Source organism: Urocitellus parryii, chromosome 5 (genome assembly GCF_045843805.1).
Source record: "Urocitellus parryii isolate mUroPar1 chromosome 5, mUroPar1.hap1, whole genome shotgun sequence".
In the NCBI taxonomy this organism is placed as follows: Eukaryota; Metazoa; Chordata; class Mammalia; order Rodentia; family Sciuridae; genus Urocitellus; species Urocitellus parryii.
Window position 1 is genome coordinate 186,364,354 of NC_135535.1, and position 19,635 is coordinate 186,383,988.

Consider the following 19,635-nt stretch of genomic DNA (forward strand, 5'->3'; position numbering starts at 1 on the left):
CGATACTCTCATGCTAGGAGATGGACACAGGCCCTGCCTGAAGGAGCTCATGGTACAATAGGGAAATATAAGGAAACAGACCCAGAAAGAGCCGTGAAAGATGAATGTATTTATAAATAAAATTATTATTTATTAGCTAATTTGTTCATTATTAATAAATAGTGGAGTCTCACCATGTTACCCAGGCTGTCTCAGAAGTGATGGGCTCAAGTGATTCTCCCTTTCAAGACTCCAGAGTAACTGGGACTACAGGCATATATCACCACTCCTGTCTGCTGACATATTTTTATAATTTTTTTTTTTTTTTAGTTGTAGATGGACACAATACCTTTATTTTACTCATTTACTTTTATGTGATACTGAGGATGGAATCCCGTGCCCCCACGTGCTAGGCAAGTGCTCTGCCTCTGAGCTACAGCCCCAGCACCTGCTGACATATTTTTAAAAGATTATTCTGGGGCTGGAGATGTGGCTCAAGCGGTGGCATGCTCACCTGGTGCTCGCCTGGCGATCGCCTGGCATGTGTGTGGCCCGGGTTCGATCCTCAGCACCACATACAAACAAAGATGTTGTGTCCCCCTAAAACTAAAAAATAAATATTAAAAAATCTCTCTCTCTCTTTAAAAAAAAAATAAAAATAAATAAATAAATAAAAGATTATTCTGACTACGTTGTTGAGAATTCACTCCTGGAGGTAAGGACAGAAACAGGAAAGCCAGTAATGGAGATGTTAAGAAGTAGTCAAGGATGACTGGAGCAGAAATAGTATATTTTGGACACTTTCAGTTTGAGATGCTTGTACCTTCAAGGGAAGATGTCAAGATGAGCAATTAGTATATGAGTATATAGATATTTAAGAGTAAGATCTATCTACAGGACCTGATACTGATCAATTAGATAAAATAGATGAGGGACAAAAAAATGTTCAGGTTGTCTCCCTGATCCTTGGCTTAATAACAACTAAATAGTTGATGGATCGATCCACTGACTGAGATTGGGAATCTCAGAGGGAGAGGCTAGGATATGAAGAGATGAGGAGTTTAGATTCCAATTCATTGAATTCAAGGTAATTGAAAGAAATCTGTGTGAAAAGCTTCTGCAACCAGGACAGTGATGATTTATTAGATACTTTTTAGTAATGGAACTACCTCTTTCTGAGGCCAAAATCCAAGAGAGAGAAACTGGAGATATTTGCTGAAGAGTCATCAGCATATAGACAGTAATAAATACTGAGGACTAAATGAAAGGCCCCCAAGGACAGGTGGAGATTAATAAGAGGATGGAGAGAAGGACTCTGAGGACTATCAATATTGCTGAATTGGAAATTGCCGAGTTGAGAAGTTAAAAGATGAGAAAAACCAGAACAGTATGATGTCTTTCAAGTGAAGTTGAGAGTTGAGAAAAGTGAGGAATTAGAAGGAGGCCACTGCGCCCAGCTGAATTTTTAAATATATTTTTTTAAATATTTTGTTTAATTAGTTGGATCTTTATTTTATTCATTTATTTATATGGGGTGCTGAAAATCAACCCTGTGCCTCACACATGCTAGGCAAGTGCTCTACCAGTGAGCCACAACCCTAGCCCTATCAAACTGAGTTTTTGATCCTCCTGCCAAGCTGGCTCTAGGAGTCATTTTAGAACATTCTGTTCAGTTGGATGTGTGGTAGCACAGGCCTGTGATCCCAGAGACTTGGAGGCTGAGCAGGAGGATCACAAGTTCAAGGCCAGCCACAGAAACTTAGCAAACAACTTATTGAGACCCTGTCTCAAAAAATAAAAAAGGCTGGGGATATGGGTCAGTGGTTAAGTGCCCTGAGTTCAATCCCCGACACCTCCCCCCCACAAAAAAAAAAGGGTAAACAGGGATGGGGGTGTAGTTCAGTGATATAGTGCACACATAACATGCATAAGGCCCTGGGTTCTACTGCCAGTACTTCCCAGTACTGCAAAAATTAAAATAAATAAAAATAGGGCTGGGGGTGTAGCTCAGTGGTAAAGCACTTGCCTAGAGTGTTCCATCCCAAGCACCACCACCACCAAGAATAAAAAGGTAGAGAGAAGTCTGTGTGTTATTATTTATTTACCTATTTGGGGTGCTTAACCACTAAAACCACATATATTTTATTTTCAGGGTCTTGCTAAGTTGTTGTGGCTGGCCTTGAACTTTTAATCCTTCTGCTTCAGCCTCCTAAATTGGTGGATTTACAGGTGTGCACCATACCTGGCATATAGAGAGAGGATTATGCTACACACAGTAAACTTTTATTTTTTCTTTTTGGAGGAGCAAGGGAATTGAACTCAGGGTGCTTTGCCATTGAGCTACATTCCCATCACTTTTTTTTTTTTTTTTTAATTTTGAGACAGGGTCTCACTAAATTGCTGAGGCTGGCCTTGAACTTGTGATCATCCTGTCTCAGTGTCCTGATTCACTGGGATTACAGCACCCTGCTTTACATACAGAGATAAGTACATTTTTATCTCATTCCTACACCCCTGAGATGGAATTTCTATTGTTGCATGGATTCCTCTCTACCTCATATCTAATCCATCAGTAATTCGAGTTGTTTCTACTTCCAAAATATATACCAGATCTCACAGCTGCTCACAAACAGTTTAAAATCCAAACTCCTGGGCTGGGGATGTGGCTCACGCGGTAGCACGCTCGCCTGGCGTGCGTGCGGCCCAGGTTTGATCCTCAGCACCACATACAAAGATGTTGTGTCCGCCGAAAACTAAAAAATAAATATTAAAAAAAAAAATTCTCTCTCTCTCTCTCTCTCTTAAAAAAAAAAAAAAAAATCCAAACTCCTCACTATGACCTGTAAGGCTCTGTGTGTTCTGGCCCCTACCTGCCTTTCTCCCTCCCACACAGCCTTTTTCTGCCGTAGGACATGCTTGTTCTATTGCTTTTTGCATTTGTTTTTCCTTCAGACAGGCGCACTCTTCTCTTCTCGATGTTGTTACTTGCCTGATTCCTCCTGAGCATTCAGGTTTCAGCTCAGATGTCACTTTTGTAGAGCCTTTGTATGTGCCTCTTACTCTCTTATCACAGAAAGTATCCTACATATATTTAAATTAAAAAAATTTTTTTCATGCATTTGCCAGAGAATCAATCCCCAGAGCCTAGAAAAATGACAGACACAAGAAGTCTTTTGTTATACTATGTATTTGTGGACTGACCAATTAAGGCAAATTACTTTAATTCTTTAAGGGATGTGAAGACAAGTATTAAAGACATCAGGAAATTGCCCCACAGTGAACCTTTGCAATTCTCCGTTCAGTTCCACAGGACAGATGAGCAAACTCATTAACAAACCCTCCTTTCCCTCAAGTAAAAAAGAGATACCGGTGAAGAGGCCCAGAAAGAAGTGGTCCCGCTACGAACTGGCATTATCGCCCGTGTAAGATACACAGAAACCCTCTCCCAACCCAATGTTTAACATACCGAAGTTAGTGAGCCAGTCACGTCAGACTCTCGGGGTTGCCCCGCCTTAAAGAGGCGGAGCCCCATCTTGGGGACCAATAGCATAAGCAGACTCTGGAACAGCCCCAGTTCCAGACAGGGAAAAGGGGAGGAACCAGGAGCCTCTGCAGCTGTAATAGCACTTCCGGAAAAGTTCGCCCCGCCCCTCCCCCGCCCATCTATTTCACTACTGCCGGGTGGGCTGAACCAGCGGGAGCTGATTAAAGGCGCCGCCTGCCGCTTTCTCTTCACCTCCCCCTCCCCGTCTCCCCGCCCCCTTCTCGAGTAGCGGGACCGGCCTTGATGTAGGAACACCACCCCCTATCTCTGTCCGCTCCAGTCCACTCACCGCAGACCCCTGCTCTCCAGCATCCCCACCCTGAGGGCCTCCCAACCCATTGTATACTTGGCGACTGTGGCTCCAAGGCCGGGCGGTGACTGGGGAACCGGGGACTCCAGTGTGCCCTGGCAGCCGGTCCCTCAGGCCCTTCCCGTGGTAGTGAGGCTGAGGCGAAGGCGCCCTTCCCTCGCTGAGCAGGCGGCAGGGCTAACTGGCTGGCCGTAAGGACGTACCCACCCCTCCCCCGGCCCCGGCAGCGAGCTAGGCCCCCCACCCCCCGCCGCCCCTTGAGGGAGGAGAGCCGGAGCCCGAGCGAGCCGAGGCAGGAAAAGGCAGTCGCTGACTGCCCGGCCCGCCGATCATTTTTATTATCGAGACTATTATTAAAAGGGGGCGGGGACCCCAGGAAACGGGGAAGGGGGCTAGAAACGCAGCTATTTTTATTAAACAGATTATTCCTCAAATAATAATAATACGCGCAAGATGGCTGAAGGTGGCTGTGATGAGTGTTGGAGTTGGGGGGTGGTTTCTTCCTCTTTTTTTTTTTCTTTTCTTTTTTTTTTGATCTGAGGATAAAGCTCTGAAGCGACAGCCTCTGTGAAGACCCTGCCGGTAGTGCCCTCCCCTCACTTGAGAAGCCGCGGAGGACAAACCGACCCACAGACAGAGCGACCGGCGCAGGCCCGCCCCGGACGCGTCGCCTGGGCAGCAGCGGGGGGCCGCGGGCGCTCGCCTTTCTGCCGACTTCTTCCAATTTTAATCTTTTTTTATTTTTTGGAAAGGACCAGGGTGGGTGGAGCAGAGGTGGAGAGAAATCAGGAATTGGCATTTTCTCCCCTCTCGCTCTCCTAATTTGCTAGAGGCCGCCAGCCCTCCCCTTGGTGGGGGACAACCAAAAAAGAAAAAAAAAAAGAGAGAGAAAGAGAAGGCGTAGGACCCTCGAGCGCGCGCGCCTGGACCCCCGGCCGCTGCAGTCGCCAGGAGCCCAAGATGGCAGGGCGCTGAGGAAGCAGCCCGGCTCGGCTGGCTTGGCCCGGCCCCGCCGCCGCAGGCTGGCTCCGACCGCAGCCCGGAGCCTTCCAGGCCGGAGCAGAGGCCGAGAAGAAAAGAAAGTGGGGGGGAGGGGGCTGGGGGGGACGAAGGGGGAGGGCCGGGCGGGGGGAGGGGAGGGCCGGGAGCCGAGCCTCCTGTTCATTAGCAGTTGAGAAAAATTCCTTTCTAGTTTGATCAATCCTTGTTTTCCTCGGCAGAGCCGAGGCGCCCGCCCAGCGCGGCGACGGAGAGCGGGGTCTCTTCGCGGTGGGGGCACCCAGCGCGGGGCCTCGGGGGAGCGCAGAAGTAGCGACAAGGGGGTCAGGCCGGAGCACCTCCGGGGCTTCTCCCTCCCTCCCTTTCTGGTTGCCTTTTTTTTCCACTTCTCTCCCTCCCCCTTCCGTTTCTATTTGTGAAGGAGGAGGAAGGCAGAGGCGGACTGGTGTCTCTGGCCGGGGACTGGAATTTCATCTGAATGACTGCCCCAGCGCGCACGCAGCGCCCCGGAGTCGGCCCGCCTGCGCCCCGCAGCCCGCGCCCGCACACTGCCGGCCCGCCGGGGGACGCCCGCACCGCGGTCCGGGAACAGCCGGCTTGCCTCGCTCGCCGGGTCCGGTTCTAGCAACCCTTGGCACCGCCGCACTCGCTTCCCCGGCCCCTCGGACCTCGGCCCCCGGCCAGGCGAGGGAGGCGCGGCGCCGACGAGCCGGGCGGGAGCCACTATCGCCGCAGCCGTCGCTAGAGGAAGTGTGCTGCTCCCGGGCTCCGTCCGCCTTTGGGGCGCGCCCAGATGTCAGTTGCGGGGCGCGCAGGCCTCGGGCCGCCGCTGCCTTAGCCGCGCCGACGGGGAGGCGGCCTCTTATATGGAATTTGGACCCCGACGTTCCCCTCCAGGGCTGGTGCCCGAGCCACGGCCCTGGCGCAGTCCGCCGCCTCCAGCTAGGCGCTCGGGAGGAGGAGACGCAGCCGGCGGCGCGCGCGGCGTGGGGACCAAGGCTCCCTCCTCTGGGGGGCGGGCACGCGGAAGGCGCTGGTGACTGAGCGACTGTTGGGGCCGACCGGGGCCAGAGCTCGGGGCTCGGTAGGCCCACAGCTGCACGGGACGGACCCCCAGGGCTGGTTAGTTGGAGAGACCTGCCCGGACCCCCTGCTCGGAGCCGCCATGGCGGAGAATTGGAAGAACTGCTTCGAGGAGGAGCTCATCTGCCCCATCTGCCTGCACGTCTTCGTGGAGCCGGTACAGCTCCCGTGCAAACACAACTTCTGTCGGGGCTGCATTGGCGAGGCATGGGCCAAGGACAGTGGCCTGGTACGCTGCCCAGAGTGCAACCAGGCCTACAACCAGAAGCCAGGCCTGGAGAAGAACCTGAAGCTCACCAACATCGTGGAGAAGTTCAACGCCCTGCACGTGGAAAAGCCGCCGGCGGCGCTGCACTGCGTGTTCTGCCGCCGTGGCCCCCCGCTGCCCGCGCAGAAGGTCTGCCTGCGCTGCGAGGCGCCCTGCTGCCAGTCCCACGTGCAGACGCACCTGCAGCAGCCCTCCACCGCCCGCGGGCACCTCCTGGTGGAGGCGGACGACGTGCGGGCCTGGAGCTGCCCGCAGCACAACGCCTACCGCCTCTACCACTGCGAGGCCGAGCAGGTGGCTGTGTGCCAGTACTGCTGCTACTACAGCGGCGCGCATCAGGGACACTCGGTGTGCGACGTGGAGATCCGGAGGAATGAGATCCGGGCAAGTACCCTGCGCGCGCGCGCGCGCGAACACACACACACTCTTACACACACGCGCACACACACACACCCTCTCGCCTGGGAACCACCCATCCTGACAGGCTGACTCTTGTGACAGCAGGCTAGGCCCCCTACCAAACTCTTCTCTGAAAGTTTGGGGGTAAGGGCCTTCAAGAAAGGTTCCAGATCCCTGCTGGGTACATTCCCCGAGCCGATGCTCCTAGGGTCCATCTTGCAATTCCTTTACGGAATTGGGGGGTGGGTGCTGTAAAAGGTAGAGTTTGGGTGTCGCTTTTCTGTTTTGCGCAGCTCCTCCCCCAGCGTTGTTTCAGTAAGCCCTACGGGAAGTCACCAAGGCAGTGACCCCGGTCCTGCTTCTCCAGCTGCTGTTTATGTAATGAGCGTCCTGGTGCCGCTGCTGTGGCTGACATGATCCATGATGCTGGCATACCAATGAGGAAGTAAACAAAAGCAGCCATGTTAGTTTTAAGCTCTATTGGAAACACATTGGGGAGTGGGGGGAGCTTCCGGAGGGGGAGCAGAACTCCAGGTATCTATCTGATCAAGGCCTGGACAGCCAGAGGAGGCACCCTACAGTGCCTCTGTTATGCGTGTTAGTCCCAGTAGCTTCCTCCTGTGTGCGAGAAGCTGCTCTGTGTTGTCCGCGCCTGCATGAACAAACCTTAAAGTATGTGTCTTCATCACTCTGAGCCCTTTCCTCCCAGCCCAGCCCACTTGCACAGCCCTCCCACATGTGGGGGGGCTGGGGGGGAGAGACGGAAAAAGAATCCTGTGGGTTTAAGGTTGAGCCGCCTTGAAATCTGGTTTCAGGCAGCTGGCTCCCCTGGGCTGCCGGCTTGGTGATTATGGAACCGCACCCCCCTCCCATTGTATACACCCTGCAGCAGCGGCCAATGTCAAAATTGCCTTCCCTCCCAGGCCTCTGGCAGGGTTTGGAAGCTGGTCTGAGGCAATACTTCCGTCCCCTTCGCTGAAGGGGACTCCTCCTAGGTCCCTCCCCAGTCCCCTGGCTCTCAAGGGTTGAGTCACACCAGAAGGAAGGGGTTGTCCTAAGACTGACTGGGCCATCACTGAAGCTCCAGCTTGGGGCCTGGGTGTGATATCACTTTGATAGGACTAGGCTCCAATAGAACTGGGAGTGTTTATGGGTGGGGGCCCCTGGAGGCTAGTGGAGGCGAGTGGGGAGCTTGGTATGAGGAAGCTCAAGCAGGTCAAGGTTGTAGATGGGGGCTGTTTCCTGTGGGGGGGGTACTACTCACAATGAGTCACTATTTAACAATCAAAAAACATAGTTATACAACCAACAAAAGGCAGGAGGGCCACCGCAGGCAAAGGGCGGAATAACAAATTTGCTGTATAATTAGTTTGCAATCCGATGGGCTATAGCCCTGGGGTTTTGTGCCAGGACAGGCTTCTGGTTTCTTAAAGGAAGTGTGGGGGATGGAGAAAGGAGCCACTCCCTCTCCTCCACCCCCCATGGTTGGAAAAGACCGAGGCCTGGGGGAAGTGGAGAAGCTGGGAACCTGGTTGTCCTCCACCCGGACTTACAACTTGTGCAGTGTGGGTTGTGCAGTCACAACCCACACTTTTCGCCAGTATTGGGAAGCTGCTGCTATTAATAAAGATAGCAGGGCTGAGGAGAGGGGGCTGGGAAAGTGCAGAGGCTAGAGAAAGGAGGGCTGGCCAGTACTTGTCCTGGGATTGGCAGCGGAAAGTAAGGAGGGGAAAGAAGGAGAGGTGGTTGAAAGGAACAGGGAGGGGCAGCACCCAGGGTATTGAGTGTATGTGTGCCTGCACCTGTGAGACTGCTATAGTGGGCTATAGAGTGCCAGGGAGACTTTTAGTTAGGGTGGGGAGAAAACTTCATTATACTTGACTTGGTGATGAGCAAATATCCTTAGTCTGCCTAAATTTGCCTTTAAATGGATCTGTCTCTTGCCTGTAGCTTTGGGGGGACAAGGGTGGCACTTGCTTGCAGTGTGTACCCTGGGGTTTCCACCAACAGACCACTGATCTGGAAGACTTGATAGATGGAAGCAGACACTGAACTTTGTCAGCAGCTCTGTGAGTGTGTGTGTGCGCGTGTGTGTTTGTGCATGGTGTGGGCAGGCTCAGAAGTAGTGGGTTGCATCAGGTCCAGATGTGTAATTTTGTTCCATCAGCATCTGTGCCCAGCAGTCTGAGTCTCATCCTCCTCCAGGCTCCCCCTCCACTCCATTCTCTCCAGTGCCCCAGGGCACTAGGGTTAGAGATCCTTCAATAGTTCAGTGTCACTCAAGTGTGAGTTTGACTTACTGAAAGTGGAGGAATAGGAGCCCCGCCCTGGTTGGGTGGTGAACCACGAGGAAGCTGAATAGAAGAACCTTGTCCCTGTCAGTCATCTGTCTCCCACCCCACCCAAAGTCAGGGAGAGAGTCCTTTGCCTTGGTCCCTTGTCCTTCCTCTCCTACCCTGTGGGTGGGGGGTCCTGCTAACATGGCAGATCAATTGACTAGAAATAGGAAACCCTGGTTGTCTCACCTCACATACTCATGCACCCACTTGTACACTTGGGCCAGTGATGGGGGTTGGGTGGAGCAGCAGAAAGGCAAGCATGGCCTCCAGGGCCTGGAAAACTTGAGGGGGACTCAGTCAACCTTTTCAAGTCAGGTCATTGCCCCACTCTGCCCTTGGGGAAAAAAAAAAGCCAGTGTTCCCTGCCTCATTGCCCTGAAGCCTGGATTCCCACTGACTGGGCCTCAGAACTATTCTCCAGGACTTACCTAAACCCTCAATGTTTTCCATAGACTGGGGGAGGGAAGCTAAGACCCCAAGATTGATACATTTAGGTGGACTCAGGCCTGGCCACTCTGAGTGGACAATCCATTTTGGCCCCCAGGTTCAGGGATTCATCTGAGTAACCAGGGACTGGTGGGTGTTGAAAACACCCCTATGACCTCCCTTAACATGTAAGGGACCCCAAAGAAGGCCTAGTTGGCGGGAGCGCTCTGCAGAGGCATGTGTGTACATACATTTTCATCTTTGCCTGCTTGAGCATATGCATTCATAGTGTGCTTCTGTGTCATCCCTAGGACCCCAGATCAAGGCTAGAAATGTTGCCAGGACCCTGTTCCTTGCATTCTTCCAGGTGCAGAGTTGAGAAGAGGTGTTCTCTGGGGAGGGGATCTCACCACTTGGGCCAGTTTGGGGTTTGCAACTCATTAGGGTGAGAGCACCCTGTTCACAATGCCTGTTCTGGACTGGGTACTCTGGAAGGAGTCCTGGGTCTCTGCCTCTGTGTGCCCATCTCTGGGTAGGCTGTGGGAGTGAGAGTTGCTGGGGCTGGGGCTGGGCCTGCAGCCTGACTCTGGCAGTGCCAACTCACTGCTCCCTCTGCCCACAGCATACAGACTTCTGAGATCTTAGGTGGGGTGGAGAGACAGGGTGTGTCTGTGTCTGAACCTGAATGTAATGTGAGGGTCATGTTGTGCCCTTTCCTTGACCATCCAGAGTCTTTGTGGAAGCAGGGGACTGGCTTGGCCTTCCTCTCTTGTTCTAAGAGGAGCCTTAGGCAGAGGCCCAGCCCCCCACCTCTACCCTAGGATCCTGCTGACACAGCGGGGCGCCTGTCATGTACGCCCTATTGATTACTCTGCCTCCTGCAGCTCTGGGAGGTTGTGCTTCCACATCTGCAGGTGTGTGTGTGTGTGTGTGTGTGTGTGTGTGTGTGTAGCCTGCACAGCACTTCTGTATATTTTACGTGTAACTAATTTTTTTTTCTGTCCCATGGGTATCTATGAGAAGGGACAATGTGGTTGACTTAATTTTGCAGTAGTTTCATGTGTGGTGGTGAGGTCAGGAAGGTTGTGTGTGTGTGTGCGCGTGCATACACACATGCATGCACCATGCTGGCTGTACATCTTTGAGCTGAAGTTGAGTGTGTGTTTCCCTGTTGTCAGCATGACTGCTGGTGTGAGTGCTTGCTCAGGTGATCTGATGGCTGTGAGTCTGTCAGGAGCTTGAGACTTTCTTGCCTGGTTGGGATGAGGGTGAGCTGTTGCATCTGGCAGGTGTTGGTAGGTGAATGGATCCTGCAGTGCTGTCCTGGGGGAGCTGGGCCCCTGCCCTGGGCTGAGTAGTCTAGCCTGGCTGGCCTCATCCCTGGCTCTGGGAAAGCCTTCCTCCCAGGCTGGCCTGGCATTCAGACCCAGACAAAGGGGGGCTTTCTCTCTCGCCTCTTTGTTCTGCTGCCCCAGAGCTCTGCTCCCTGCATGGCAAAAGCTAATTCCACTCCGCAGCTGGGAAGCCTTCTGGGGTCTATGAGGCTTGCCTCTGAGGTGCCTTCTCCTTGCCCTGGCTTCTGCCCTGTCACCTCTTCTCTCTGTGGGTCTGTAGTTTTCCCCAGTCTGGGAGATCACATGGTAGCTCGAGGCAGGGGCTGAGGCTGTGCAAGCAGGGGCTAGGGCCAGGCCGGCAGAAGCTTTTTAGAGAGGAGAGAGTGCTCCAGGGAGTGAGGAGGCTCCTGCACTCTGGGGGAACAGAGGTGGTAGAGGAGCAGGGCTTGGCAACTGGGGAGGAAGTTAAGATGGGACAGCTCTGAGCAGTGGGTAGAACCTGAGCTGGAAGAAGTGCTCAGCAGTCCAGCCCCCTTCTTTCCCCTTCTCATCTGCTCTACCCCCACCACAGGGTCTGCTGGAGCCAGCTCCCCTTCTCTGCAAACCTAGGGCCTGCCTCTGCCCCAGCCTGGGGGCATTTCCTCTTGACCTTGCTTCTCTTCAAGGTTGACCTGAGGTTTTATTATTATTATTTATTAACTTTTATACAGCCCATAGTCCCCATGCCTTGCCTATCTGCCCAGTCTAGTCTGACAGCAAAAATGCCAGCAGGGCATGGCTCCTCTGGCCTGAGGCTTTCCCAGCTGTTGAGATGTAGGGGCTCAGGATTCACCCTCTCTAAGCTGGGAAGGGAATCTGAGGCAGCAGCTCAAAGATCAGTCCTTTGGGAACTTACCTGAGGAACAGGGTATCCAGGTGCCATGAAGGGATAGTACTAGAGCATCCCAAGTCTTCATTCTTCTGTTCTCACAGGCCTAGGCACCAACCCCAGAAGGCCTGAGGCCCTAAAGTTCAGGGACAGGGATGAGCAGGTCCCACCTGGGCCAGGGGCTGCTGAGTGGGATTGCATCACACATATTCCTCCTTTAGAGGCCTGGTCCCTTGAGTTCTACTAGACTAGATCATGGTTCCCACTCCCACATACTTTTTGTTTTAAGACAGGGTTTTGCTGAATTGCTGAGGATTTCTCTAAGTTGCCGAGGCTGGCCTTGAACTTGCAGTACTCCTGCCTCAGCCTCCTGAGTCACAGGAATTATAGGTGTGCACCACCATGCCCAGCCCACTCCCACAAACCTGAAGTGTGCCTCAGTCCAGGCAGGCCCCTGTGGGGTGGGAGCATTTTGTAAAGTGCTTCACCTCTACCCTCGCCTCTGCATTGGGAGGCCTTGCTCTGCACCTCAGCTGTGGGGCTTTTCAGGTGGGAAACTGGGATATGGGATTCCCTGAAGATGCTGGTAAGGTTGGAATGAAAAGAAGGCTGCTGGAGGTGGGGAGAAGTACAGGTCTTGCTTCCCAGGCTGCCTCTCTGTTCGCCACCTGCCTCAACCACCTGGGATTATAGGTCTGCACCACCAAGGCCAGCTTGTTCTCCAGCATCTGGCCAACCTGATTCTATCATTTGGTAGAACTAGAATAGAGGGTGAAAATGGGGCACAGGTGGGTATTCCTCCTTCCTCCTGTGCTAGAGGCAGCAGTACCTCCGTCCTCCCAGGTATCCCTAGCAGGATTAAGATCACCTGGCCCTGAGAGAAGGTAGGCCCCAAAGCAGGAGGGGAAGGGAGTAGGCGGCTTTCAGCACTCCCTGGCTGACTACTGTCTCTGGCACCAGTGTCCTTCTCCTTCTTGCACTCAGTAGAGACACAAGCCCAGTGGCCTCTGATGTGGTTCAGGGGAAATGAGACCCATCCACCAGCTAGGGGGCATTGCCACTGCCTTTGCTAGGCCTGGGCTGGACTTCCCTTCTCTTCCCCCTTCAGAGGGTCCTGAGACCCTGACACTAAGCAGAGATATTCCATAGGATCCAGGGTAGAAGTGCTGCCAGGGAGACTCTGGAATTATAGAGGAAGAAGGAAGGGGCTAAGTTTTACCCCCATCCCCTAGTGGACAGGAGGCAGCTCCTTCCCTCTCTGGGAAGGAACTCCTGGAGGGGGATGGGGAAAGGGCTCCCACTTACCTGTAGGGTGGGAGTGGAGCAGCCCCATTTCTATCCTCCCAGGGAAATTGGGCTGGGAACCTAGAGCTGCCTCTTTCTTACCCCTCACCTGAACCCCCTAATCTGTTACTTATAGGTTTGATCATTAAGAAGTAGTTGAGTAGGGAGACCACGATACAAGGTGTGTGGAGTAAGTAGGGATCTGGATTGTCACATATCCTGGGTACTGAGACAGTAAGAGTGGCCTAAACTCTGAGGTGCACCTGGGGGACCATGGGTATAGGGCAGCCAGCAGACAAGAGTGTGAGGCCCGTTGTTACAGTGTAGGCAAGTAGGCCTAATGTTTCTGAAGGAGCACCCTGGCTGCTTTGTCTTTATGACAGGCCCTCTCCATTGTTTGGGGACTCCAGGAGGCCCAGCCTTTGCTGTGCAGTAGATTGGGTGAAGGTGTAAGCATGAAGGGCTCCCAGGTGGCGATGTATGCTGGTATGTGCATGAGTGCATGTGTGCCTCTCTGTCCCTGCCCTCACCCAAGCTGTTTTTATTATCAGTCTGTCCCCTAGGCTGACAGCAGATCCCTGTGTGTTGAGCCTGGGTGAGGGACTTGCCAAAAAGGAAGGGCTCCTGAGTCATATTCTTAGAGGTTCTGTGCTATTGCCATTGAAAGGCAGAGCCAGTTAGGGGAGAGCCATAGGCTTCCCCAGCTGAGAACAAGAGCCTCGACACCTCCTGTACCCCACATCCCTGTGCTTGTTTCTAGGGTAGCTATCTATACAAAGTGGGGTGTGACTGAAGTGTCTCCATGACCTTGGTTTTTCCACATGGAAAAGGGGTTGGGGGCATGAGGAAGGGTTTGTTGGCAGCTTGTCTTTTTATATATATATATATATATATATATATATATATATATATTTTTTTTTTTTTTAGATGTTAATGGACCTTTTATTCATTTATTTATATGTGGTGCTGAGGATCGAACCCAGTGCCTCACATATGCTAGGCAAGCACTCTACCACTGAGCCACAACCCTAGCCCCTGGTAGCTTGTCTGTGAAGCCAACTGGATGCGATGGAGAGTGCAGGAGTCATGGGGTAAAACTCAAGGGTTACTCTGAGGCCCCCACAGAGGAAAAAAGAGAGTTGCTTCTTGTTGAGTGGTCATCACTGTGAGTGAGGGCAATTGCTCAGAGCTGCATGGCAAATCTTACTTTGTGTGCAAAACCCCTGGGTTTATTCAGTAAATATGTCCTGCATTTACAGAGTGGTATTCAGGCCTTTCTGAGGCCTGGCTATGAAGGCAGGTAAGAAAGAGCAGTGATGCCCTGTTCTTAAGAGGCTGTGAGTCTTGTAAAGTAGCCACATGTAACTAGTGGCAACTTTGCTATACAGTACAGTTATAGAGGCAGGGGAAGGGGAGCGGGTGACAGCCCTACTACATGACCAGGACAGGGAAGGACCTACAAAAAGTCAGAGCAGCGAGCACAGAAAGATTCCCAGAATTGGTCCTTGAAGGAGAGAGGAGATGCTGTGGGTACAGAAAAATATAAACAGAATTCAGGGGGGCTGGAGATGTGGCTCAGCGGTAGCGCGCTTGCCTGGCATGCATGCGGCCCGGGTTCGATCCTCAGCACCACATACCAACAAAGATGTTGTGTCCGCCGAGAACTAAAAAATAAATATTAAAAAAAAATTCTCTCTCTTTCTCTCTCTCTCTCTCTCTCTCTCACTCTCTCTTAAAAAATAAAAAATAAAAAAAAAATAAACAGAATTCAGGGAGCTAAAGTGTAAGAGTGTTCGGGACAGGATGTCAGCTCACCTGGCTGAAAGAGTCTTCATTAGCTTGCCAAAGTATTTGAAAGGAGAGGTCCTTGAGGGTTCTTGAGCAAGGGTTTGAAAAGGCATGTGGTGGGACAGGAAGGGGAGGATTGTGAACATCAGAAATTAAGAGCTTCAGTCTTAGGAGCCGTGGTCTCCTTTCTGTCTGGATCCCACTGGGGCTGAGGGAACTGGCAGGGACTCCAGAGGTCTCGTTCTCAGGCTCCAGAGCAAGGGAGGGAGGCTGGCGCCATGACCTCTAGGGCCTGTGTAAGGTGAGGTCTTTGGACTGACCAGAGGAGTCCTGCATGACCTCAGAAAGGCTATTTGATCCCCTGCATCTCAGGATACTCACCTGTAAGATGGTGCTCCCCAGAGAGAGGTGGCTTGGCTAGAATAAGAACAGACCCTGCTGCCAGAGCACCTAGGCTGTGCCACTTATTGGCTGTATGATTTTGGACAAATACTTAACTTCTTTGGGCCTTGATTTCCTCTTCTGTGAAATGAGGGTCATAATAGCACTTACCTCCTAGCATGGTTGGTATGATTAGATAAGTAAAAGTGCTGTCCGCAGCCTGCCTTCAGAAAGCTCAGGGTTTAACTATGTGTTGCTATTGCAGGTTTCCCCTTGCTGGTCATGGGCTGGGCCCCACAGGGCTTTGTGAGCACTGGGAAGGGCTGGCTGCCAGAGGTTTTAGGCCTTTCTGAGTCCATTGTACAGAGAGAAGGATAGTGCTTAGCCACCCTTGGTAACGGTTGGAGTGACAGCCCCTCTGATGTCTCTACCCCAAATATCCCTGCAGAAGATGCTGATGAAGCAGCAAGACCGGCTGGAGGAGCGAGAGCAAGACATTGAGGACCAGCTGTACAAGCTTGAGTCAGACAAGCGCCTGGTGGAGGTAGCAAAGCTGGAGCTGGGATGGTGGCTGGGGGTAGCACATACTCAGGATCTGGGGCAAGTTCCTTATGTAGGGCATGTTGGGTGACTCTGTGCCTGAGACCTACTGTTTCGTGGGTGGCTGGTACAAAGCTCAGTGATGCCAGTGGGGAGTTGGCAGGTTGGACCTTACCATTGGGATCCAAGGGTCTTGCTGTCCCAGTACTCACCTGGCTCCCTACTCTTGTTCCCACCCCACAGGAGAAAGTGAGCCAGCTGAAGGAGGAGGTGCGGCTGCAGTATGAGAAGCTGCACCAGCTGCTGGATGAGGACCTGCGGCAAACAGTAGAGGTGCTGGACAAGGCCCAGGCCAAGTTCTGCAGCGAGAACGCGGCGCAGGCGCTGCACCTCGGGGAGCGCATGCAGGAGGCCAAGAAGCTGCTGGGCTCCCTGCAGCTGCTCTTCGATAAGACAGAGGATGTCAGCTTCATGAAGGTGGGCTGCTGGAAGCCAGGTCTCCTCACAAACGGGTTTGCAAATTTCTGCTCCCCCAACCTATCCTCCAAGTATTTTCACATACCCCTGCCTCTGGAGTCAGGCTGCCTGTTTGTTCTTCCAGCTTTGTGACACTGGGTTCAACAAAGGTCATAAATGAGGGAACAAGGTACAGGGAGTGTTTGCACCTTATTCCCTCACCTATGAAATGAAGCTAAAAATACAAGTCCTCAATCCAGGCGTCGTAGTGCATGTCTATAATCCCATCGGCTCCGGAGGCTGAGGCAGGAAGATCATGAGTTCAAAGCCAGCCTCAGCAATGGTGAGGTGCTTAGCAGCTCAGGGAGACCTAGCCCCTACGTAAAATACAAAATAGGGCTGGGATGCGGTGCAGTGGCCAAGTGCCCCTGAGTTCAATCCCTAGTACCACCCTCAGCCCCCCCAAAAAATAGACTAGAACTACTGTTGGGCAGTTTGTGGCCTTTCTGTATATCATTTGGTATGAAAATTCAACTGTTTAGGACTGGAGCTGGAGCTCAGCGGTAGAGCACTTGCCTGGCATGTATGAGGCACTGGGTTTGATCCTCAGCACCACATATAAACAAATAAATAAATAAAGATCCATCAATAACTAATAAAAGTATTTTAAAAAACAACCATTTTGCTGCAGAAGTGTCAGTGGATTGGATTGTGGTGTCCTGTTGGGGTAATATGTAATATATGATTCGGGCACCATTTTCCTTCTAAAATCCCAAATACTCCAAATTCAACATCTGGCCCCAGAAACTTTAGATAAAAGGTCAAAGGCTTATGGAGGCCACCTTGTAGAGATGAAATAATGGATGTATAGAAAGCCCTTATAATGGCATAGATCACATAGCAAGTGCTCAATAAATGTAGTTTTTTTTTTTTTTTTTTTTTTTTTTTTGCAAGAGAGTGGAAAGGTACCAGGGATTGAACTCAGGGACACTCAACCACTAAACATCCCCAGCTCTGTTTTGTATTTTATCAGAGACAGATCTCACTGAGTTGCTTCCACCCCACTAAATTGATGAGGCTGACTTTAAACTCATGATCCTCCTTCCTCAGCCTCCCGAGCTGCCGGGATTATAAGGCCTGGGCCACCATACCTGGCCTAAATGTAGCTTTTTTATCTCCAAAAATGGTGACACTCCCCATGCTACACCCTGCCTGGTGAAAGGGAGAGGGGGGCAGTTTCTGCCTTGCCTTTTCCACTGACTGACCCTATTCTCTCCCTCTAGAACACCAAGTCTGTGAAAATCCTAATGGACAGGTGAGTGGATGGCCCCTGGCCCTAAAGGAAACACATCTGGGGGAGGACAAGGAGGGCCAGGCCCACAGGGGGGAGGTAGGGCGGGCTCAGCGATGATACCTCCTCACAGCAGATGCCCCGTCCACTGCCCCCAGGACCCAGACCTGCACGGGCAGCAGTCTTTCTCCCCCTAAGATCGGCCACCTGAACTCCAAGCTCTTCCTGAACGAGGTGGCCAAGAAGGAGAAGCAGCTGCGGAAGATGCTAGAAGGTGAGGGTGAGGTCCTCCTTTGAAGGGAGAGAGCCCTTTGGGCAGGGGTAAATGCCAGAGCCAGTGTGGTCTAGGTAGATAGACCTTTTTTCATATCCTGGCTTGGCCACTTTTTCTACCTGTGGGACCTTGGGCAAGTGACCTGAGCCTCAGTTTCTTTAACTGGAAAATGAGAATACTAGTAGTCTACCTCCTAACGGAGAAGCCAGCTTGGAGGAAGATGTTACATGTTTGATCCCACAGATGTACAAGGTCCCCAGGGGAAAGGAGACCTGGGTTGCTTGGGCTGGGAGCTTTGGCGACTTTTGCCCCAAACTCTCCACAGGGCCTTTCAGCACACCGGTGCCCTTCCTGCAGAGCGTCCCTCTGTATCCTTGTGGCGTGAGCAGCTCTGGGGCGGAAAAGCGCAAGCACTCGGCGGCCTTCCCCGAGGCCAGTTTCCTAGAGACGCCATCCGGCCCTGTGGGCGGCCAGTACGGGGCAGCAGGCACAGCCAGCGGCGAGGGCCAGTCTGGGCAGCCCCTAGGGCCCTGCAGTTCTACGCAGCACTTGGTGGCTCTGCCGGGTGGTGCCCAGCCAGTGCACTCGAGTCCCGTGTTCCCCCCATCGCAGTATCCCAATGGCTCCGCCGCCCAGCAGCCCATGCTCCCCCAGTATGGCGGCCGCAAGATTCTCGTCTGTTCTGTGGACAATTGTTACTGTTCTTCCGTGGCCAACCATGGCGGCCACCAGCCCTACCCCCGCTCCGGCCACTTCCCCTGGACAGTGCCCTCACAGGAGTACTCACACCCGCTTCCGCCCACACCCTCCGTCCCCCAGTCCCTTCCAGGCCTGGCGGTCAGAGACTGGCTCGACGCCTCCCAGCAGCCAGGCCACCAGGATTTCTACAGGGTGTATGGGCAGCCGTCCACCAAACACTACGTGACGAGCTAACGCCACGCAGGCTGGGCGCTGGGGACCCTTCCCCCCAACCCCGATGGCTCCGGAATTATGCACCCAGAGACCTGCCCTTCTCTACCTTTCTCTCCCTTTCTTGTTCCATTCCCCCAGGTCTTTTCTTTCCTTTTGGATTTTATTTTGTTTGGGGCTTTGTTTTTGATTTTTTTTTTTTTTTTTTTTAATGAATCTCCTGGATGGAGGCAACAGTGGGAGCTGGCATTGGTTGGGCCACAGGTGGCCCTGGAGTTGAGAAAGTGTCTCTTAAGGCGCTGAGTTCTCTGTCTCTTTTTTCTTCCACTTCCTCCCCTTCATACCCCCAGGCTGGAAGGACCCTCAGTTTCCCCTAGAGCCTTGGGGGATCCAGTTTTCCTCACTCTTCCTGGGAAGAAGGCCCATTGCCCACAGGCCTGTTTCTCTTCCCTCTGTATTTTCTTTGGGGCCATTCAATCACTGATGGAGTAAGGAATGACCTATAGATTGTGGGACTTTTTGTTTTGTTTTTTAAATTTTTTTAAACCAAGAATGATTTCTCCTGCTTCCTTCTCCTCACCATCTTCCCGACGGAGTTCAAAGGCCACTTCTCAAGCAGCTTTTGGCACCTTCAGCCTCAGAGTGGAATCTTTTAAAGACAGGAGCCCCATGTCCAGGAAAGGGGAAAAGGAACTTTGCCAATGATAGTGACCACAGCAAAAGCAAATAATAATAATATTAATAATAATAAAAGAGAAATAAATAATAAAATAAAAAACAATAGCACAGCTCTTGTCGAGGTCAGTGGAGGAGGAGGGGCTGCCCCAATGGGTCCTTGCCTGGATTTTGACACAGCAACTTCCTGTAGTGAGCACTTTGTATGAATCTTGGACTTCCTGTTCTCAAGGCGCAGGTATTTATTCTGTAATCTGTCTAGAGCACACACCGAAATTCAACCTTCTAATAAACATGATGGCGCAGTCCTGCTCCCTGCCTTGCCTCTTACCCACCATCACCCTCTAGGCCTGGGATCATCAGGCATTGGTGTGAGGAGGGGCTGGGCAAAAATCCCTGTCCTCCTTCCCTGGATTCTCTCCTCCTGGGTCTAGAGGATTCCAGGCCTGTGAATGTCAGTTTCTCAAGCGCTGACTAACTAACCACGT

At 52.3% G+C, this 19,635-nt stretch overlaps 1 protein-coding gene across 1 annotated transcript; it reads left to right on the forward strand.

The window, feature by feature from the left end:
- The first annotated feature begins 4,957 nt into the window (after positions 1 to 4,957).
- On the forward strand, positions 4,958 to 19,408 carry Trim8 (tripartite motif containing 8). The gene is made up of 6 exons (XM_026401133.2): positions 4,958 to 6,567; positions 15,451 to 15,546; positions 15,786 to 16,019; positions 17,282 to 17,313; positions 17,448 to 17,563; positions 17,889 to 19,408. Exons 1-6 carry the CDS (start codon positions 5,998 to 6,000, stop codon positions 18,494 to 18,496), a joined length of 1,656 nt encoding a protein of 551 aa, XP_026256918.2. The 5' UTR covers positions 4,958 to 5,997; the 3' UTR covers positions 18,497 to 19,408.
- Positions 19,409 to 19,635: the final 227 nt, after the last annotated feature.